Source organism: Martes martes, assembly GCF_963455335.1.
Source record: "Martes martes genome assembly, chromosome: 10".
Taxonomy (NCBI): domain Eukaryota; kingdom Metazoa; phylum Chordata; class Mammalia; order Carnivora; family Mustelidae; genus Martes; species Martes martes.
The window spans coordinates 92,246,405-92,267,245 of NC_137898.1; the positions used below are offsets into that span (position 1 = coordinate 92,246,405).

The 20,841-nt window shown below is 35.9% G+C and overlaps 1 protein-coding gene across 1 annotated transcript in view; it reads left to right on the forward strand.

The window, feature by feature from the left end:
• Positions 1-20,841, forward strand: part of ARHGAP32 (Rho GTPase activating protein 32) — a 193,990-nt gene that overhangs the window by 82,423 nt on the left and 90,726 nt on the right. The window contains exon 6 of the mRNA XM_080817526.1: positions 6,681-6,767. Coding sequence (XP_080673652.1) covers positions 6,681-6,767 — 87 coding nt within the window. The remainder of the gene's footprint in view (positions 1-6,680; positions 6,768-20,841) is intronic.

Here is a 20,841-nt window from a genome sequence, read left to right on the forward strand (position 1 = left end):
CTATGAAGTTTACATAAAATATCATATGATATCCTGCTTTAAGCTGATATAAACCTAAGTTGGATTGCATACAAAAACTGGTCTTCTTCAGCTCACCTTTTAGGTTATTGTTATTACAACTTACATCTTTTTATATTTGGTATCTATTTAAAAGCTATTTAGCTATAGTCATTTATTTTGTCTTTCAGCTTTTATACTAGAGTTTAAAGTGATTTACATATCACTTTCAGTAATAGAGAATTTTGAATTTACGCATTTACCTTTATTCTTGAATTTTATATGCTTATGTTTTTACCTTGTTTACTAGTATCTGTTCATTTCAGCTTAAAGAACTCTCTTTTTAGAATTTCTTGTAATGCAATTATAGTAGTGATCTCCCTCTGCTGTTATTTGTCTGGGAAAGTATCTCTCCTTCATTTCTTAAGGGCAGCTTGCCGTGTATAGTAGAATTTTTTGTCCATTTTCTTCTTTCAGTACTTTGAACATATCATCCTAGTCTGTCGTGGTCTGCAAAATTTCTGCTGAAAAATCTGATAATGCTATGGGGATTCCCTTGTACACAAAAGTCTCTTTTCTCTTGCTGCTGTTGAAATTCTTTTGCTTGATTTTTGACTGATTATAATGTGTCATGGTCAAATCCTCTTTGGGTTCAATACGTTTGGTGATGTTTGAGCTTCACATAGCTGGATATCCATATCTCTTCTCAAATTGGGGTAATCAGATAAACTTCTTGCCCCTTTTCCTCCTTCTCTTGGGACTCCAGTACTGCATGTATTGTTACACTTAATGTATCCTATAAATTTTGTAGTCTTTCTTCATTCTTTTTCCATTTCTTTTTCTTTTTGCTTTTCTGACTAATTTCAAAATACCTGTGTCTTTAAGCTCATTGATTATTTCTTCTGCTTTGAGATTGAGTCTGTTGTTGCTGTTCTCTATTGAATTTTTCAGTGCAGTCATTATATTCTTTAGCTCTATGCTTTCTGGATTTTTAGAAAATCATTTCTACATCTTAAACTTCCCATTTTGTTCAAGTAATACTTCTCTAAGTTTGTTTAGTTGTCTGTCTGTCTGTCTCTGTCTCTGTCTCTCTATCTCTCTCTCTCTTTTTTTTTTTTTGGTACTTCACTAAATTTCTTTAAGATGATTATTCTGATTTTTAAAAAAAAGATGATTATTCTGGATTTTTTGTCTATTATCTCCTAGATCTTTCTTTTTTTGGGTCCCTTATTAGATATTTATTCCATAGGTGATGTCATGTTTCCCTGATTTGTCATGATCCTTATGTTCTTGCACTGTATCTGCACATTGGTGGAAGTAGTCTCCTCTTCCAGTTTTTATAGGTTCATTTAACAGGAGAAGACTTTGAAGTCACCCTGGCTGGTGAGTTTGAATGGGCCAGCTGGTTGCATCTGTACGTAGGCAGTGCTTGCTGCTGGGGTCTCTGATAGATGAAACCACTGCACATCTTTTGAGGTCAGGTGGATTGCTGGCTTGGCTCTGTCATCAGGTAGGACCACTTGCAGGGCTGTGCTTGCACATGGGTGCAGGCTGGGCTCAGTAGTCATCCTTGGTTAGTTGTGGCCACACTTGGTACTGACTGGCCAGGTCATGCCAAACTGGTGTTTGTATTTTGGTGGGTCTGCAGGCTGGGCTCTATGATTGAGGGAGGCTAAAGGCTATCTGTGCTTTTGGACAGGGACACAGGCTGGTCTCTGTGATGATGGAGGGGTAGGCACATCTTTTGCTGTATTTGGGCATGGTAACTGGTTGGATTTTCTCCCTGGTCAGGGATTCTGGCTATGGCTGGTCAAGAGTGTTCACTGACTGGTTTCCTAGGATAGGCAGGGTCACAGGCTGTGTCTTGCATCTGAGTGCTGCCCGGAGGCCAGGCTCTGCAGTCTGGTAATGTCACTGACTGCTCTCTCTAGTTGGCTGGTCTCTTGACTGGGGACCCCAACCAGGCAAAACTGATGACTGTGTCCCATGGGCTGACCTGGCTACCATTTTGGCTCTGAAGATGGGTGGAGGTGCAGGTGGGCCTTTCTTATCAGGCAAGGTTGCTGGCAGGGTCCTGTCCACCACCAGTACTCGTTGACTAGTTTCTTTGTGCCCTATCCTCTTTCTTTGTTACTAAGTGATCCCATGTGGTCTACCCCTGTCAATTCCTTCAGTGTTCCCTGTGAGGCAAGACAGAAATGGGCCTCCTGAAGTTCACCCCTCAGCACTGGGGACGCTAGATGTCTCTTTAGGGCTCTTTTTTTCCTAAAGAAAAACCATAGCCCTAGGGAATTCTTTTCAGTGTGGTGCTGTGCTGGCCTGGGAAAGGGGTGATGGTCATTATGAAACTACTCCTCTTTCCCTTCTAATATGACTTTTCTCAGTTTTGTGGTCTTAAGTGTTTGTGTTGGCCTTACCTCCCAAGTTCTAGGATTTTCACAAACATACTCTTATGTGTTGATAGTTGCTAATGTCTGTTTTTGTGGGGAGGGGTGGTCTAGAGTCTGGGTTCTCTGATTCTTCCATCTTCTTGATACCACTATTCATATAATCTCTTTAAGTCTTTCTCTCTTTCCTTCTGGGATTTTCATAATGCGTGTTTTGGTCTTCTTGAATGTATCCTGCTGGTTCCTGAGCAACATTTCACTTTTTAAAATTCCTTTCTCTTTCTGTTCTTTGAACTGTATACAGGTTTCTCCTGCTTTCTGAAACTTTGTGTTATACTATTTTGCTTTGATGAAGACCTAATGTTAGTATAGTAATGGCTATTTTCATAAAAGTGAAAATCCTTTTTGGATTTCTTTCTCTTAACAAAAACAGGTACTAACAGAGGTCTTTCATAAAAGTAAGGTGGTGTAATGCAGACTTTTGGAAAGGAGAGGATTCTCTTCGCTTTATGCCGTTTTGGCTTTTAAAAGATTTCAAAGGAACGCTCTACCTTTGGATAGTGGGGGAAACCTGTATTTTGACTTACCCTGTCTTTAAGTAAGCTGTTTTTTCTTCTTGCCCAAATCTGCTGTTGATCCCTTTAGTTAGAATTTTTAGTCATTCCTCAAATTTGGTTTTTGGTCTCTTTTTTATTTTCTTTTTCTTCATTGGTATTTTCATTATTTCATTATTATATTTCATTATTATTTCATATTCATATTTCATATTTCATTATTATTTATACATTGTTTTTCAGGTTTCCCTTAGTTCTTTGAGTTCTTTGAGTGTGTTTTATATAGTACATTTGAGATCTGTTAGGTCCTATATCTGGACTTCTCAGGGATTGCTTGTATTGGTTTATTATTTTTTTTCTTGTGAATGATCCATGTGTTCCTGTTTCTTTGTATATTTTGTGAGTTTCGTTGTTGTTGCGTACTGGACATTTGGATGTTTTAATGTGGTAACTATGGAAATCAGATTCTATCTCTTACCACAGGTATGCTGCTTTTGATCTTGAGGGCTGCAGTCTGTGTTTTTAGCAACTTTTCCAGGCTGTTTTTGAAAAGATTGTGTTCCGTGTCCTATGTGCTCACTACTGTCTCTTCTTTTACTTGTGTTCAGATAGTGTTTTGTTAGGGAATTCCTTGAATGCCCAGAACTAAAAATAAAAATTAAAGAAAATAAATAATAAGCCAGTCTTTGCACATTTCCTTTGTATTGAGAGACTCATTCAACAATTAACCAGGCTCTTTACAGCTCTGTCTTAGTCTGGAGAGTAGAGGTGAAAGCTTAGGAAATCTTTATGTCTTTTGTGCGTGTGTCCTACTCTGAACATATTCATGGCTTTCTAAATGCCCCACCATACACAGATACTTTTGAACACTCTCATTTCCCAAGGAACCTCTCTTCTCAGCTCTTTGTCCTGGGCGTTAAGCGATCTATATTATGTCTTAGCTCTAATCTTTTGCTTCAGGTGACTGAAGACTTTTAGTTCACTTTACAATATTTTAACGATGCTGTTTTTTTAAAAATCCCCCAGGGTGAATTCCATTTTAGGTGAAAAAGAAGCATATTCCTTGTGTCAACCCTTCATGTAAATGCCAGACAGACAGATCAGAACAGACAAATACAATAGTTTATTAATGATGTCTCTGCTCCTTCCGGACGCAAGGAGCCGAGGGCTCTAGGGCTGCTGTGGACAGGAGTGTTGCTGACATGGGAAAGGGAGGAGCAAGGGTGGGTCAAAATACCACGGAGCTTTCCTGCAAGTCACAAGTCACCATTTTTCTTGATTCATTGTCTCATGCTGATTGTAAACCTTCTACTGTATTCTACATTACTGAGAAAGTCGATTGTGAGAGTTACTGCTTGTTTTTCTGTGAAGGGAATGGAGTTTGGAGTTGCCCACGTAGCCATTTTATTGACACCATTTGACTGTCCACACCATCTGACCATCCTCCCTTTCTGTTAAGTCCTCTCCACCCATCTTTTTGCCTTTTGGGGGAAATTTTTTCTTCTCTTCCTCACTCTCCCGTCCGCCCTAGTTCTTCTTAAGAAGGTTGATTTTATTTCTAGTCTTTATTTCTTCTGTATTTACAGCCATTTTATTTATTTGTTTATTTTTAAGATTTTGTTTATTTATTTGACACAGAGAGAGAGATCACAAGTAGGCAGAGAGGCAGGCAGAGAGGGGGGTGGGAAGCAGGCTCCCCGCTGAGCAGAGAGTCTGATGCGGGGCTCGATCACAGGACCCTGAGATCATGACATGAGCTGAAGGCAGAGGCTTAACCCACTGAGCCACCCAGGCGCCCCTTTACGGCCATTTTAAAATTTAAAACTCTTCCTTGTGGTTTGGATGTTCAGGAGTTTTTTTTTTTTTTTTTTTTTTTTTAACCTCCATTGAGGGGAATTGAAAATTGGTGAGATATCTAAAGATCTTACTGTGCTTTCCTGCTGAGCCACCAGTTTTCTGAACTGAGGGAGAGCATGTGCTCTTTCTCTGTCTCTTTGTGCCTGGTTGCTAGTTCTTTGTTCTCCAGTCCTTTCCCCAATCTCCTGTGCAAACACAGAGCTTGCTTCTGTCTGTCCTACTGTGAACCTTGGTGTAGAGCTGCTGCTTACTCTCTGAAGCCCTGGTTGCCTCCAGGGGTTTCTCCTGGCTTTTCTGTGCCAGCTCCAGCCTTCAGTTGTTGAATCTCTTGAATGCCCCAGAAGGCGCTCTCTGAGCCTTCTTGCCCTGCTCCCCGCCTGCAGTGCTTAGCTGCCCTGTGCTGGGGAGACACCACACACATCATAGGTTCCTACCTCTCTGGGCTCCTGCTGCTCTTCCCCCAGCCTAGGCTGTACTGATCCTATAACCTGGGGTCTGGTGGGCATTGACTCTTTGCTACAAGGTTTCCATGAAATTTTTGTTCATTACTCCAGTCCACACACAGTCTTGAGCATTTGGCTGGTTTCTCCTTACCCTGTCTAATGCAGGTTCTTTTTCCTTCTGCATCTTTACCAGGCTCCTGAGCATGCCTGTGGGTCTCTTCTGTCTCATGAATGTTCATTTCCCATTTTAGTTCATCTAGGCTTTTTCTTACCCCTAATTCTTTTTTTAAAAGTATGATTTTGTAGTTAAGATGGCTTATTTTGGCTGGTGTGAGAATGATCATTATCTTGTGAGCTTCTACTTAATACCAGAATGTTTTTAAAAATACTTCTGTCATACTGCTCTCAAAAATAGAGAATACGTGTTTATCTTTTTTTAAAATAATATTAACTATAATGATGGTAACATTAAGCACTTATGAGTAGTAGGCGTCTTGGTGAACACTTTAAATGCATTATCTCATTTGATACTCACAAACTTGAGAATAGGTACTATTAATCATTCTCATTTTTCCAAGGAGAGATTGAGTAGGTATGTCAATATTATATAGCTAGTTAGTGACACTTTTGAACTCAGGGTTCTAGAGCCTGAACTCTGTCTCTAGAGCAGAGTTGGCAAATTCACATCCCTAGATGGGGCAGATGTCTGATATAAATGCAAGAAGAGAATAGTGCATGAAAAAATAATGAAGCAAGCAGCACGATGACGGACAGTTACCATTCAGCCTAGACACTGGGGTCAAAGTGTTTGGAGAATACATGCCTCATTTAAAGGGTTTGGTCACTTTTCAGTTCCAGCCGGTTATTGCTCAGATGAGAATATGGGTCTAATATTTCAGATTTTCTGATTTTTCAATAGAAGCCAGAAATCTGTATTTTTCATATGAAATGACTCAGTTTCTAAATTCTTGCTGCTGGTTCAGGTAAAAATAAAATAAAATCTGATGTTCAGATATGCATAAGAAGTCTAAAGTAACACCTGTCTGCAGGCCCAGCCTGTTCTCTGGGAAACCAGTTTCCAATCTCTGGCATGAGCCCGAGCTGTCTTTCAGCCCTTGCCCATGCTGCCTGTCAGTGCCCTCACTGCCGTCCTGTCACATATGTGCTAAATAAACTCAGGGAGTGAAGACCTTCTCTTGAATGGACATATCTTATTTACTGCTGTTATGCAGTTGTGCTACTTTAAAGTATGAAGCCAATACTTAGAAACATATTTTTGAAAACATCCTGAATACTTTGTTTTATCTTCATAAGCAGCCAAGTTCCATTGAAAGGCATATCTTACAGTGAGTTGATGTGAGGGTTTAAGTATTACTGAATGCCTCGTTTATTCGTATTCATTAATCATGACTTTCCTTTCCTCCCCATCTTTCTTGACATAGCTCTCACTTTCAGAAGAACAGAATGAAGTAACGAAAAACGGCTGTGAATCTAAAGAGCTGGTCTACCTCGTGCACATTGCTTGTCAGGTAATTCTGTGGATGTGTAGATTCCTTTGAATGCATTTTTTACGGTGTCTCATAGAATTCACAGAAAGAGACTCGTATGGTACTGAAATGAAATTGGACTGTGCATGACCATTGTTAAGAAAATAAATAGTATCCTTTAAAAAGGGAATAAATGTGTTCATACAAAAGTACATGGAATGCCCAGTTTAGTATTGTAACTTGAATATCTTCTGTCTGCATTTTTAGAAACCTTTTAAGGCTTTAGACATTTGTGGACGAATAACAGTGACTATGGCAACACAGATGTTTTGTTTTATTCTTTCTCCCAGTCATATTGGCAATTCTGCATGCGCTCAGAGTCGAAACAATGAATAGAACCAGTCCTACAAATACTTAATTTACAAACTTAAATGAAAACTCTTCTTATAAGAGTAAAGGAAATACATCTTCTATTGATGATAAGATTAAATCAATCAGCTACTGGTCATCTCTTATAGTAAAAGAGCAAACATCTCTGCCTGCGATGATCACTTTCCTACCAGGCAGAAGTTTCGCTGTAGTGGATGTGTGTGTGTACATGTGTGCATGTTTTAGGAGGGCGCTGTTTCTTGACTTTTAGTGTTAGAACTTTTGTGAGGATAATTACTATGACTTCCCTTAATGAGATTTGGAGTAGGTCATTTATTTCCTCTGCCACGTAAGTAGTTTAGTTCCTTTTTCTTATTTCACTTTCATTAAGCCTTACGTGTAGTTTTGATTAGTGATTGTAAAGTAACTGTTTTTGAGAAAAGCTTTCTTTTGTGCAAAGTTTTTAGTTCTCTTTGGGAAAGAGTCAGATAGGGACATTTAAGGTTTTTTTCCCCCCCCAAAAATGTTATTCTTGTACCCGAAGTTAAAAATTACATAATCTTGGGGCACCTGGGTGGCTCAGTGGGTTAAGCCTCTGCCTTCGTCTCAGGTCATGGTCTTAGGGTCCTGGGATCGAGCCCTGCATTGGGCTCTCTACTCAGCAGGGAGCCTGCTTCCCCCTCTCTCTCTGCCTGCCTCTCTGCCTACTTGTGATCTCTGTCAAATAAATAAAATCTTAAAAAAAAATTACATAATCTTGAAAAGTTTAATGGTTATCTCATATGGGAAATACCTCAGCTCCTAGTGTTGGTGATTTTAAAGAAAACCTTTCAGAATTAAGTGCTTTTATTTATTGGTGTCAGAATATGAGATTGGAAATTGAAAATTTAGAAATTTGTATACAAATTGAAACTTTGGCCATCTTATTTATAAATTTGTATACAAATTATATTTTATTTTATATTTTATTTATATATATAATTATATATATTTATATATTTATTTATATATTTTATAATAAGATGGCCAAAGTTTCATATTGTTAATATATGTTTTATTGTGTATCATCTCGGTTCCTTTGAGGAAGTAGGCAGCTCTGAATCACTAAGTGTCGTGTCATGTTTCATAAAATGCTTCTTTTCATAACTTAATTTTTTTTCAAAATTTTGTTTTACACGGAGAGAGAGAGAGCATAAGTAGGGGGTGAGGGAGAAGCAAGCTTCCTGTTCTTCTGGGAGCCCAGTGTGGGTCTTGATACCAGAACCCTGGGATCATGACCTGAACCAAAGGCAGACACTTAACCAACTGAGCCACAGGCGCCCCATCGTGACTTAATTTTTAAGTGAAAATGACACATATGTTTTGATGAACCATTACTCGTACATAAATATAAATCGTATCTTCTTTATCTGGAGTACATGATTGGCATGTCATTACTGACATGTAATTAATTAATCCCTCTATAACCTAACATCTTTTAGCATCTTTCTTCTCATTATTAGTTTCCATATGACCTGACAATGCAAATAGTTTTATTCTCACAAGCAAAAGCTAATGTTACAAACACTTGTGCTATTTTTTAGGTGACCTTCAAAAGGTAAGCATGATATTTTGGAACCATATGTCAGAATGTATAATTGTCACTTGATTATACTTAACATGAATTAGTGATCTAGCTAGTTAGGCTGTTTCCTGGTTCCAAGTATCTTGTCAATCTGCTTAAAAAATTTAAGACTACTCAAGAACCAAGATGCCCTTCAACAGATGAATGGATAAGGAAGATGTGGTCCATATACACTATGGAGTATTATGCCTCCATCAGAAAGGACGAATACCCAACTTTTGTAGCAACATGGACAGGACTGGAAGAGATTATGCTGAGTGAAATAAGTCAAACAGAGACAGTCAAGTATCATATGGTTTCACTTATTTGTGGAGCATAACAAATAATATAGAGGACAAGGGTAGATGGAGAGGAGAAGGGGGTTGAGGGAAATTGGAAGGGGAGGTGAACCATGAGAGACTATGGACTCTGAAAAACAACCTGAGGGTTTTGAAGGGGCGGGGGGTGGGAGGTTGGGGGAACCAGGTGGTGGGTATTAGGGAGGGCACAGATTGCCTGGAGCACTGGGTGTGGTGAAAAAACAATGAATACTGTTACGCTGAAAATAAATAAAAAATTTAATAAAAAAAAAATTTAAGACTACTCAGTATACTACTCATTACATCAGAGTAGTAATTTACTGCAATGTAATAATGCCATTGCACTTCTCTGCAGTACTATAAGTGATCATCGAGGCACCCCCATGGCTTACTTTCTGTTTTCTTGCCAAATGTGTTGGTCATAAATCATATTAAATTGGAATCCTATATTTTTTTAATAACTAATAATATATTGACTTATAATCAAGCCCCCTCTGTTTGCCAATGAGGAAATTGAGGCCCAAATTACTGATGTGACCTTCCTAACTTTATATGAAATCTTAGCAGGAACTGCTAAAGACCCGATTGCCAGTTTTTCCTGCATCTCAGTGGAATTCACAGTCTAGAACAGATTTAAGAGATAGCTTACTTAGTCTTTAGATAAGATACGATCACCATTACATGCTGATATTTTTTCATATATTGCGTGTTTTTGCTAATTTCTAATTTTTAAAGTACGCTTGAAGTTCTCTTTATTTAACTGACTCTTCTTTTGTTCTTCAGTCTTAGAAAATGGCCAATTAAACAACTGTGATTTTTTTTTTTTTGAAGTTAAGTACTACTGATTCTCTTAGGTCTTATCTTTGAACCTTTTAATTTTGCTTTTGCCTCTGCCCTTCAGGTTTTTATTTCTTGTTAAATTGTGAATTCAGAAATGTAAACCATGTCTTTCATACTGAAGTGATCCAAATTCAGTAGGCCTTTTGATTATCTGTGTGTCTAGTGTACAGATATTGTGACATGCAGTACAGCATTTCATTCTTTCAACAACTGTGTGAGGTAAATAGTCCATTTTTCGTCTTATAGATGATGAATCTCAGACTCAAGAATGTTAATAACTTCCCCAAGGTCATAAAATTAAAGAGAAAGACCAGGATTTGAACCTCAGTCTAGTGTTTTTTTTCCCCCTGATTCTTCTTTCATTTTCTAGTATGATTTATAGCTGATTAGCTACTCTGAAATCTGCAAGCCTATCCTAAATGTTAATAAAGAATTACAGAAATGTATTGAGAGTGACAAATTTCTTTGCATGACTTAAGTGGAGAGAGTCTAGATACCATTCATATATACATATTTGAAGACACATATATGTATCTTTTTTCTGATTTAAAAGTGGGGGTTTATGGGTTTTTAGGATGAAAATACTTCTAGAAATTCTGGAAAATATGGGAAGTGTAACAAAAAAAAGGAAGTTGCCATGAAACTACTATCCTTAGATTGCCCGTTTACATTTTTGCATACTTTTCCTTTGTTTTACATAGTTATATTTTATAGTTGAATACGGGCATATATATATAATCTTACATAATTTTTTATTTATAAAGCATTCTTCCATGTTACTAAAATCTCTGTAAACATTAGTTAATTAATTAATTTACTGTATAGTTGACATACAATATTATATTGAGTTGTAGGTATACCAACGGAGTAGTTTGACATTTACATACAGTACAAAGTGATCACCATCTTTCACCATACATAATTATTACTATGCTATTGACTGTATTCTTTATGTTGTACTTCATATCCCTGTGACCTACTTATTTTATAACTGGAAGATTGTACCTCTTAATCCCCCTCACTTATTTCATGCATCCCCCAAATATCTCCCCTCTGGCAACCATCAGTTTGTTCTTTGCATTTATGAGTCTGTTTCTGTTTTGTTGTTTGTTATTTGTTTTGTTTTTTAGAGTCCACATATAAATGAAATGATAAGGTGTTTGTCTTTCTATGTCTGACTTACTTTACTTAGCATAACACCTTCTAAGTCCATCTGTGTTATCATAAGTGGCAAGATTCCATTCTTTTTTATTGGCTGAGTAATACTCCATGCACCTGTATTCCATAACTTCTTTATTCATTCATCCGTCAGTGGATACTTAGTACTTCCATGTCACATTTATTGTAAAGGTGCTGCAGTGAACATAATGGTGCATACAATAGCTCTTGGAATTAGTGTTTTGTCTTATTAGGGTGAATAGCCCGATGAGGAATTGCTGTATCATATGGTATTTCTGTTTTTAAACTTTTGAGGAATCTGCATACTATTTTTAATATTGTTTCCACTAATTTACATGCCCACCAACAGTATATGAGGGACTCCTTTTCTCTGTATCCTTGGCAACAACTATTTCTTGTCTTTTTGATATTATCCATTCTGGCAGGTGGGAGTAACCTCTCAATGTGGTTTTTATTTGCATTTCCCTGTGATCAGCAATGTTGAACATTTTTTCATGCATCTCGTGGCCATCTATATGTCTTCTTTGGAAAAATGTTTGTTCAGGTCCTGTGCCCATGCCCATTTTTTAAATGAGATTTTTTTTCTGTGTGTATGTGTCTTGGGTTGTTTTGAGTTCTCTATATATTTTGGATATTAACCCCTTGTCTGATATATCACTTACAAACACCTTCTCCCGTTTAGGAGGTTGTCTTTTCATTTTGTTGATGGTTTCCTTCTCTGGGCAAAAGCTTTTTAACGTGCTGTAGTCTCAATTTTTTATATTTGTTTTTGTTACCCTTGTCTGAGGAGACAGATCCAAAAAAATATTGCTAAGACTGATGTCAGAGAGATTATTGCCTGTGTTTTCTTTTAGAAGTTTTATGGCTTCAGGTTTTACATTTAGGTCTTGAATCTATTTTAAGTTCATTTTTGTATATGGTATAAGGAAGTGGTCCATATTCATTCTTTTGCATGTAGCTGTCCAGTATTCTAAAGACCATTTATGGAAGCAACTGTCTTTCCCCATTGTGTATTTTTGGCTCCTTTGTCATAGATTAATTGACCACATACGCATGGGTTTATTTCTGCGCTCTCTACTCTGTTCTGTCTCTTTTTTGTGCCAGTACTATACTGTTCTGATTACGATAGCTTGAACGTGTAGTTTGGAATCTAGACGCATGATACCTCTAGCTTTGTTCTTCTTCAAGGTTATTTTGGCTGGGTGTTTTGTGGTTGCATACAGATTTTAGAATTTCTAAGGTCTAAATTATAGAATTTCTAAAGTTTTAGAATTTCTAAAGTCATAGTTCTATGAAAAATACTCTTGCTATTTTGATAGGGATTGCACTGAATCTATAGATTGCTTTGGGTAATATAGACATTTAAACAATATTAAAATTTCCAAGCATGAGCAAGGTGTATCTATACATTTATTTATGTCCTCTTTGCTTTCTTTTATTGATATCCTCTAGTTTTCAGAGTACAGCTGTTTCACCTCCTTGATTAAATTTATGCATACGTATTTTACTATTTTTGATGCAATTGTAAGTGGGATTGTTTTCTTAATTTCTCTTTCTGCTAGCTTGTTACTAGTATATAGAAATGAAACCGATTTTTTATATTAATGTTACACCTGCACCTTTACTGAATTCATCCATTATTTCTAATAGTTTTTTTTTTCCAGTGGAGCCCTTAGGGTTGCCTATGTATAGTGTTACAAATATTTGCAGCATGTTAGCTGCAGATAGTGACAGTTTGACTTCTTCCTTAGCAATTAAAATTCCTCTTATTTCTTTTTCTTTTCTGATTGCTATGACAAAGGCTTCCAGTACTTGATTGAATAAAAGGGGTGAGACTGCATTCTTGATTTGTCCCTGATCTTAAAGCAACAGCCTTCAGCTTTTCACCATTGAGTGTGATGTTATCTGTAATAGTGTTATATATGACCTTTATTATGTTGAGGTATGCTCCCTCTGTTCCCACTTTTTTGAGAGTTTTTATTGTGAATGGATGTTAAATTTTATCAAATGCATTTCCTGCATCTATTGAAATGATCATATGGTTTTTTATTTATTTTGTTAATGTGGTGTATCATATTGATTGATTTGTGGCTATTGAAACATCTTTGTATCCCTGTCAAATCCCACTTGATTGTGGTGTATGATCCTTATAATGTGCTGTTGAATTTGGTTGTGTAATATTTTGTTGAGGATTTTTGCATTTACATTCATCAGGGATATTGGTCTGTAATTTTCTTTCTTTGGTGGTGTCTTTGTCTAGTTTTGGTATCACAGTAATGCTAGATTCATAGAATGAACTTGGAAACATTCCTTCCTCTTCCATTTTTTGGAACAGTTTGAGGAGGCTAGGTATTCGGTCTTCTTTATGGTTTTTTTTTTTTTTTTTCAAATTTATCTGTGAAGCCATCTGGCCCTGGACTTCCATTTGTTGGGAATTTTTTCATTATTGATTGAATTTCATTATAGTAATTGGTCTGTCTAGATATTCTATTTCTTCTTGATGAAGTGTTGGAAGATTTTATGTTTGTAGGAATTTATCCATTTTTTGTAGTTTGTCTAACTTGATGATGTGTAATTGTAGTAGTCTAATAATTTTTTGTATTTCTGGGATGTAAGTTGTAACTTCTTTCATTTCTGATTTTATTTACTTGACTTCCCTCTTTTTTTCTTGATTAGTCTGCTTTTGTTTTGTTTTGTTTTGTTTTCCTTTTTGTTTTATTTTTTAAGTAATCTTTATACCCAGCATGGGGCTCAAACTTAAAACCCCGAGATAAAGAGTTACAGGCTCCACCAACTGAGCCAGTCAGGCATCCCTGGCTAAAAGTTTACAAATTTTGTTTATCTTCTCAAGGAACCAACTCTTAATTTCATTGATCTTTTCTCATATTTTTAGTTTTTATTTCATTTATCTGCTCTGATCTTTATTATTTTCTGTCTTCTAACTTTGGTTTTGTTTCTTTTTCTTTTTCCAATTTCTATAGGAGTAAGTTTGAATTGTTTGAGATTTTTCTTGCTTATATAAAGATTTTACTTATTTGAGAGCAGAGATAGAGATAGCAAGAGAGAACACAAGTGGGGAGGAGAGGGAGAAACAGACTCTCTGCTGGGCACAGAGTCCAGCACAGGGCTCAGTCACAACCTGAGCCAACGGCAGACACTTAATCAACTGAGCCACCCACGTGCCCCGAGATTTTTCTTGTTTCTTGAGGTAGGCCTATATTGTTCTAAACTTCCCTCTTAAAACTGTTTTTGCTATTCCCTTAAATTTTAAACAGTTGTGTTTCCATTTTAATTTTTCTCCAGATATTTTTTTGCTGCTTCTTTGATTTCTTCACTGATCAGTTGGTTATTTAGCCTCCAAATGATTGTGTTTTTTCTAATTTTTGCCTTGGAATTGATTTCTAATTCCATACAATCATGATAGGAAAAGGTGCTTGATATGATTTCAGTCTTTTAACACTTACTTTAGACTTGTTTTATGGCCTAACATGTGATATGTTCTGAAAAATGTTCCATGTGCACTTGAAAATAATGTGTATTGTGCTGTTTTGGTAGTGTTCTGTGTATATGTATGTCAAGCTCATCTGGTCTGATGTGTTGTTTAAAGTCATTGTTTCCATATTGATTTTCTGTCTAGACACTGTATCCATCAATGTAAATGGGATATTAAAGTTCCCTACTGTTATTGTGTTACTGTCAGTTTCTTGCTTTTGGTCTGCTATTTACAGTTGTTACATTATCTTGTTGGATTTATCTCAGCCATTATGTAATACTTCTCTTTGTCTCTTGTCATAGTCTTCGTTTTAAAGTATTTTGTCTGATACAAGTATTGCTATGCCAGCTTTCTTTTTGCTACATTTACATGGGGTATTATTTTTCATCTTTTCATTTTCAGCTTGTATGTGTCTTTATGTCTGGAGTGACTCTCTTGTAGGCAGCATATAGATGGGTCTTACATTTTTATCCATTTAGTTAACCATTGTCTTTTCACTGGAGCATTTAGTCCATTTACATTTAAAGCAATTGTGGATAGTTTTGTACTCATTGCCATTTTGTTAATTGTTTTCTGATTGTTTTGTATTTCTTTTATTCTCTTACCTTGTAACTTGACTTCTTTAGTGTTATGTTTGGATTACTTTCTATTTATTTTTAGTATATATATTATAGTTTTTTGTTTTGTCTTCAACATGAAGTTCATATGTAACACTCTTTGTATACAGCAGTCCATTTTAACTTGATGGTCCCTTAGATTGAAACACATTCTAGAAGTACTACATTTTTACTCCCCACCCCTTGTTTTATGTATTTGACTTCATATTTTCTATCTTTTTACTTAGTGTATCCCTTTACTAATTATTTTAGATATTATTGATTTTACTAAATCTGTCTTTTAACCTTCATACCAGCTTTATAAGTGATCGATCCACCATCTTTATATATATTAGCTTTTACCAGTGAAATTTTTTCTTCCAAAATTTTCTGACTTTTAGTTATGGCCCTTTCCTTTATGCTTAAAGAAATCCTTTCAACATTTCTTGTAATGCCAGGTTAGTGGTGAACTTTTAAAAATTTTGCTTGTCTGGGAAACTTTGTATCTCCTTCAATTCTGTATGAAAACTTAAACAGTTCTTGGTTGTAGGTTTTTTCCTTTCAGCAGTTTGAATATATCGTGCCACTTCTTTCTGGCCTGAAAGCTTGGTGCTGAAAAATCAGCTGATAGTCTTATGGGTGGTCTCTATACTCATTCCTGGCCTTTCTCTTATTGCTTTTAAGATTCTCTCTTTATCTTTAATTTTTGCTGTTTAAATTCTCAGTATGTCTTGGTGCGGTTCTCTCTGGGTTCGTCTTTTTTGGGGCTTCCTTGACTTCCTGGACTTGGATGCCTGTTTTCTTTCTCAGGTTGGGGAAGTCTTTAGAGGCTCTTTAAGTGGAAGCCTCAAGAATCCCTGTGGGAGATAGTCCAGGCCAACTGGTTACGATCCCAGGTCTTGATGTAGTCTGAGTGATAGTTAAAATATTATAAGCTGGTATAGCATGGGCCCAAAGCAGTGGAACAGATAACTGTCATACAGTCTCACTTAACCACATTGCTGTGTCTCAGGTGAATATTAACCATTCTGAAAGTGACTCAGTGGGCGCCTGAGTGGCTCATTTGGTTAAGCATCTGCCTTTAGCTCAGGTCATGATCCCAGCATCTTGGGATCAAGTCCCACATTGGGCTCCCTGTGTGGCAGGGAGTCTGCTTCTCCCTCTCCCTCTGCCTCCTTCCCAGCTTGTGCTCCTTTTCTCTCTTTCTCTCTCTCTCAAATAAATAAAATCTTAAAAAAAAAAAAGTGACTCAAATGCTTTGAAAAATAGATCTTTAATGCCTTGCCCAAGCTCCCAATGCCCTGCCTTTCATACTAATCATGATTTAGAATAAGGTGTCTTAACGAATGTAAGAATATTATTTTGTAAATGTTCCTTCCATTTTTTTTTTCATTATCTTCTTCAAGTACACAAACTGAAAAAGAGTATTATGTAGAATAAACAGATTGGCTGGTGTGGATAAAAAACATTCCTGTGTCATGATATTGATCTGAATGGTAATACTTTATCTTTTCTGAAAATCATACTGATTTTTCCTCTGCCTATTCCTTACTTTTCAGAAAGCATAATGTATTTACTTTGAATTTAATAAATTTTAATAATAATTCTAGGAGATCTGGTCTCATGTCAAAGAAGATACTAGAAAAACTTTTACTGTCTCAAGTGTTGAACATTCAGTAATTTTTAAAAGTTCAAAAAGAGAGAAACCCTCACGCTGATTGAGGCCTATTACTTAGAATAAATCATTTATAAGTATAATGTCAATGGTAATGAGTCTCCATGGCACTCAGTGTTCTATTGTTTTATTCTTTAGCAAGTAAGCAAACATCAGCTTTTAAGTGTTGATTTTAAAATGGCAAATTTAAACCTAACTGTTATAGAATTTATTTTAACATGTGTCCTAAGGAAAATCCTTTATGATCTTTGCTTTCTGTAAGTATAGTTTTGTTAGTGTAAGAAATTGCTGCTTAATAAAGTCCTATTTAGTTGTTGTTTTTTCATTGTAAGCTTTAGACCGGTTGAAATGAATGGTTTGTTGTGTTTGGATTGTATTAACTACCTTTGTATTTTAATGAGAATTCATCATTATATAATAGTCTATTTTTTCTGAGGATCAAGTTTTTCATAAATATTTACTGTACTCTGAAAGCTCCTTTATGTCCTGGTAGGTGGGGTAAACAGTTGGTTTTAGGGGAATGCTTTCCTGCCTCAAAATATCTCCTGCTTGAAATTCCACCATCAGAAATGCATTCCTCGGTATTAAATATCTCCTCCACTTAGTCTACTTAGAAAATGTCATTATTAAGGGGTGGGGTTGACTAATCACATTTGTAGAGCATCTGTGTATGAACAAAATATATAGATAGGTTGTTAAACTTCCAAACCTTGTAACTCTTTTGTGAAATGTGTTACTGTTTTCATTTTATAGGTGAGTAAACTGTTGCTGATAGGTGTTAAGTAACTTATGTAAAGTCCTATATCTAGGATAAGGCCCTGCTAAGGTTAAATCAGTTCATTTTCTTTTCAGATCATTCTTTTTTTACTGAACTTCATCATACCATTAAAGAGAGAATTTACTCTTTTTCAGTTAACTTTTCCATGATAAAGGGACTTCCAAGGACATGGGTGAGGACTGTTCTTCTCAGAAAGAACAGCAAATATATCTAGAATTTGTCTTTTTCCATCTACGTTATTACCAAACTAGCCCAAGGTGCTGTATCTTGTTGGGATGTTGTAATTAGCATTTGTGCTTGCATCCTATAATCAATTAGAACCATAAACTGCTGGAGTGATGTAAAATGTAAATTGAAAATGTTATCTTCATGGTTAACACTCTTCAATACATTTTCACTGTATTTAGAACTGAACTCAAACTGCTAACCAAGTCCTGTGAAAGTCCCACCTAATCTGGACCTTGCCTACCTCCTCTGCATCATGTCATGACAGTCTGCTCATTTCTTTGTTCTGGTCACAGTGACTTTCATTCAGTTTGACTAAGTCCTTTCCTACTATAAAATGTTGAATATTGCTCATCTTGTAACTCTGTTCACACTGCACTTGCTGTGTCTGGTCCCTTCTCAGTTTTTAGGTTAGAGTTTAGATACCACCTCCTCAGAAGGGCTTTTCCTGACTACCTTCCCTGAGGTAGGTTCTTGTTTAATCTCTTCACAGAATGAAGTTATAATTATTTTACTTATGTATTTATTTACTTTAAAAAGTATTTGTTCAAAAAGATACATGCGCTTCTGTGTTTATTACAACATTATTTACAATAGCCAAGGTATGGAATCAACCCTAGGCAGCCATTAATAGATGAACAGATGAAGTTATGGTGTATATATACACAGTGGAATATTATTCACCCATAAAAAAGAAGGAGAGCTTGCTACTTGTGACAACATGGATGGAACTAGAGGGTATTATGCTGAGTGAAATAAGTCAGACCGAGAAGGACAAATACCATATGGCCTTGTATGTGGATTCTATGTGGATTCTAAAAAGCACTTACATGTGGATCCTAAAAAGCAAAACAAACAAAACAGAAATAGACTCAATTATAGAGAACAAACTGATGTTTGACAAAAGGGAGGTGGTTGGTGAGATGGGCAAAATAGGTGAAGGGAGTTACAAAATACTGAAATCATGGAGTATAATAACATTGCACGATGACAGATGGTAACTACACTTACTGTGGTGAACATTTTGTAATGCTTATAATTGTTGAAGCACTGTGTTGTGCCCCTGAAACTAGTGTAACATTCCATTTCAACGATACTTCAGTAACACTTATTTTTCTCAGTAGAAATAAATTTTAAGAAATCAGAGATTTGATGGTTCTCTGGCATTTCTAATGCTTACTCCAGTTCTTATACTATATAGGTCCTCAGTAATGAGAGGAAGAAGAACAAATTTTTATCTTAGAAATTTAATCCTGTGTACATTAGTGATTTCTTTTTCTCTCATCCTTTTTTAGCCTTATCAAGAATTGTTGATATTTTGTTACTGGTTGGATAACAAAAATTACTTGACAGTAATAACTATTAAGGTTAGAAGTTAGCAGTAAATTAGAAGTTTAAAAATTTAAGCCAATATACATAATGAGTTTTTTGTTTTTTTTTTGTTATTTATAAAATAAGTAAATTTCTAAAATATTCTGATCATTTGTAGTTGATCTTTGAACAACACTGGTCTAAGTAGCATGATTCCACTTACACATAGATTTTTTTTTAAAATAAATACAGTGTATTCCTGTAAATGTATCTCCTCTTCCTTATGATTTTCTTAATAACACTTTTCTTCTACCTTACTTTAAGAATACAGTAAAAAAAAAATATATATATATATATATATATAGCATATAACATAACATACAGAATATGCTTATTGGCTTTTTCTGTTATTCCATGGCTTCCAGAGTAGGCTATTAGAAGTTATGTTTTGGAGGAGCAAAACTTAATATGTAGATTTTTAAAAAAAGATTTTATTTGTTTATTTGACAGACAGATCACAAGTAGGCAGAGAAGCAGGCAGAGACAGAGAGAGGGGGAAGCAGGCTCCTTGCTGAGCAAAGAGCCCGATGTGGGGCTTGATCCCAGGACCCTGAGATCATGACCTGAGCCAAAGGCAGAGGCTTAATCCACTGAGCCACCCAGGTGCCCCAATATGTGGATTTTTGACTGTGCACTGAGGTCAGTGCCCCATGTTGTTCAAGGGTCAATTGTATTTTATTCAGTTTATTTGGAAATTTGATGATTAAACCTGCATATGAAATTTTTGCATGTGAAATTCCAAGTTCTTTCATATCTGCTAAAATGGGAGGTATTTTACTCTATTTAGAATTTTCTCAGTGAATTTAACAGTTATAGATGATTTGCAAATTATATTGAGGTTTTAATTTTGTGAGTGATAATCTGTTAAAAAGAAGAGACTTTACTGGGATAAGAACATTTTTAAAAAATTGAAAGAAATCAGTTCACTGTTGTATAAGGAAATGAATTTTGACATCCAGTCCCCCACCATACCACCACTTAACTTTTCTAGGCTCTTTTGCATTTTTGTGGTTGGTTGTTGATATTTATTTCCTTGAGTAATACTGCTTAGAAAGAAGAAAACATGACTACTTTTTAAAAATTAGTATATTTTTTAGAATAGTTTTAGGTTCACAGAACACTTCAGTGAAAAGTTCAAGGTTCCTGTATACCTCTTATCCCCACATATGCTCAACCTTGTTCACTATGGACATCCTTCCCCCCAACATGGTATCTTTGTTACAATTGATACTACATATCTTTGTCAGCAAGGGTTTAGTCATGGTGTTGTACATTCTGTGGGTTTGGACAGATTTATAATAATATATACCCACCATATGGTATCATATAAAATAGTTTCATTGCCCTAAAAATTCTCTGTGCTGTATTTATCTTTCACTTCTCCCTAACCAGTGGTAACCACAGATATTTTTATTGTCTCTGTAGTTTTGCCTTTTTTCAAAATGTCATATAGTTTGAATTATTATAGTATATAGCCTTTCCAGCTTGGCTTCTTTCACTTAGTAATATGCATTCAAGTTTCCTCCATGTCTTCTCATGGTTTCTTTCTTAGTGCTGGATAATATTCCGTTGTTTGGATGTACCACAGTTTACATACACCACCACATTACATCCACCAGCTGAAGGACACCTTGATTGCTTGTAAATTTCAGCATGAATAAAGTTGC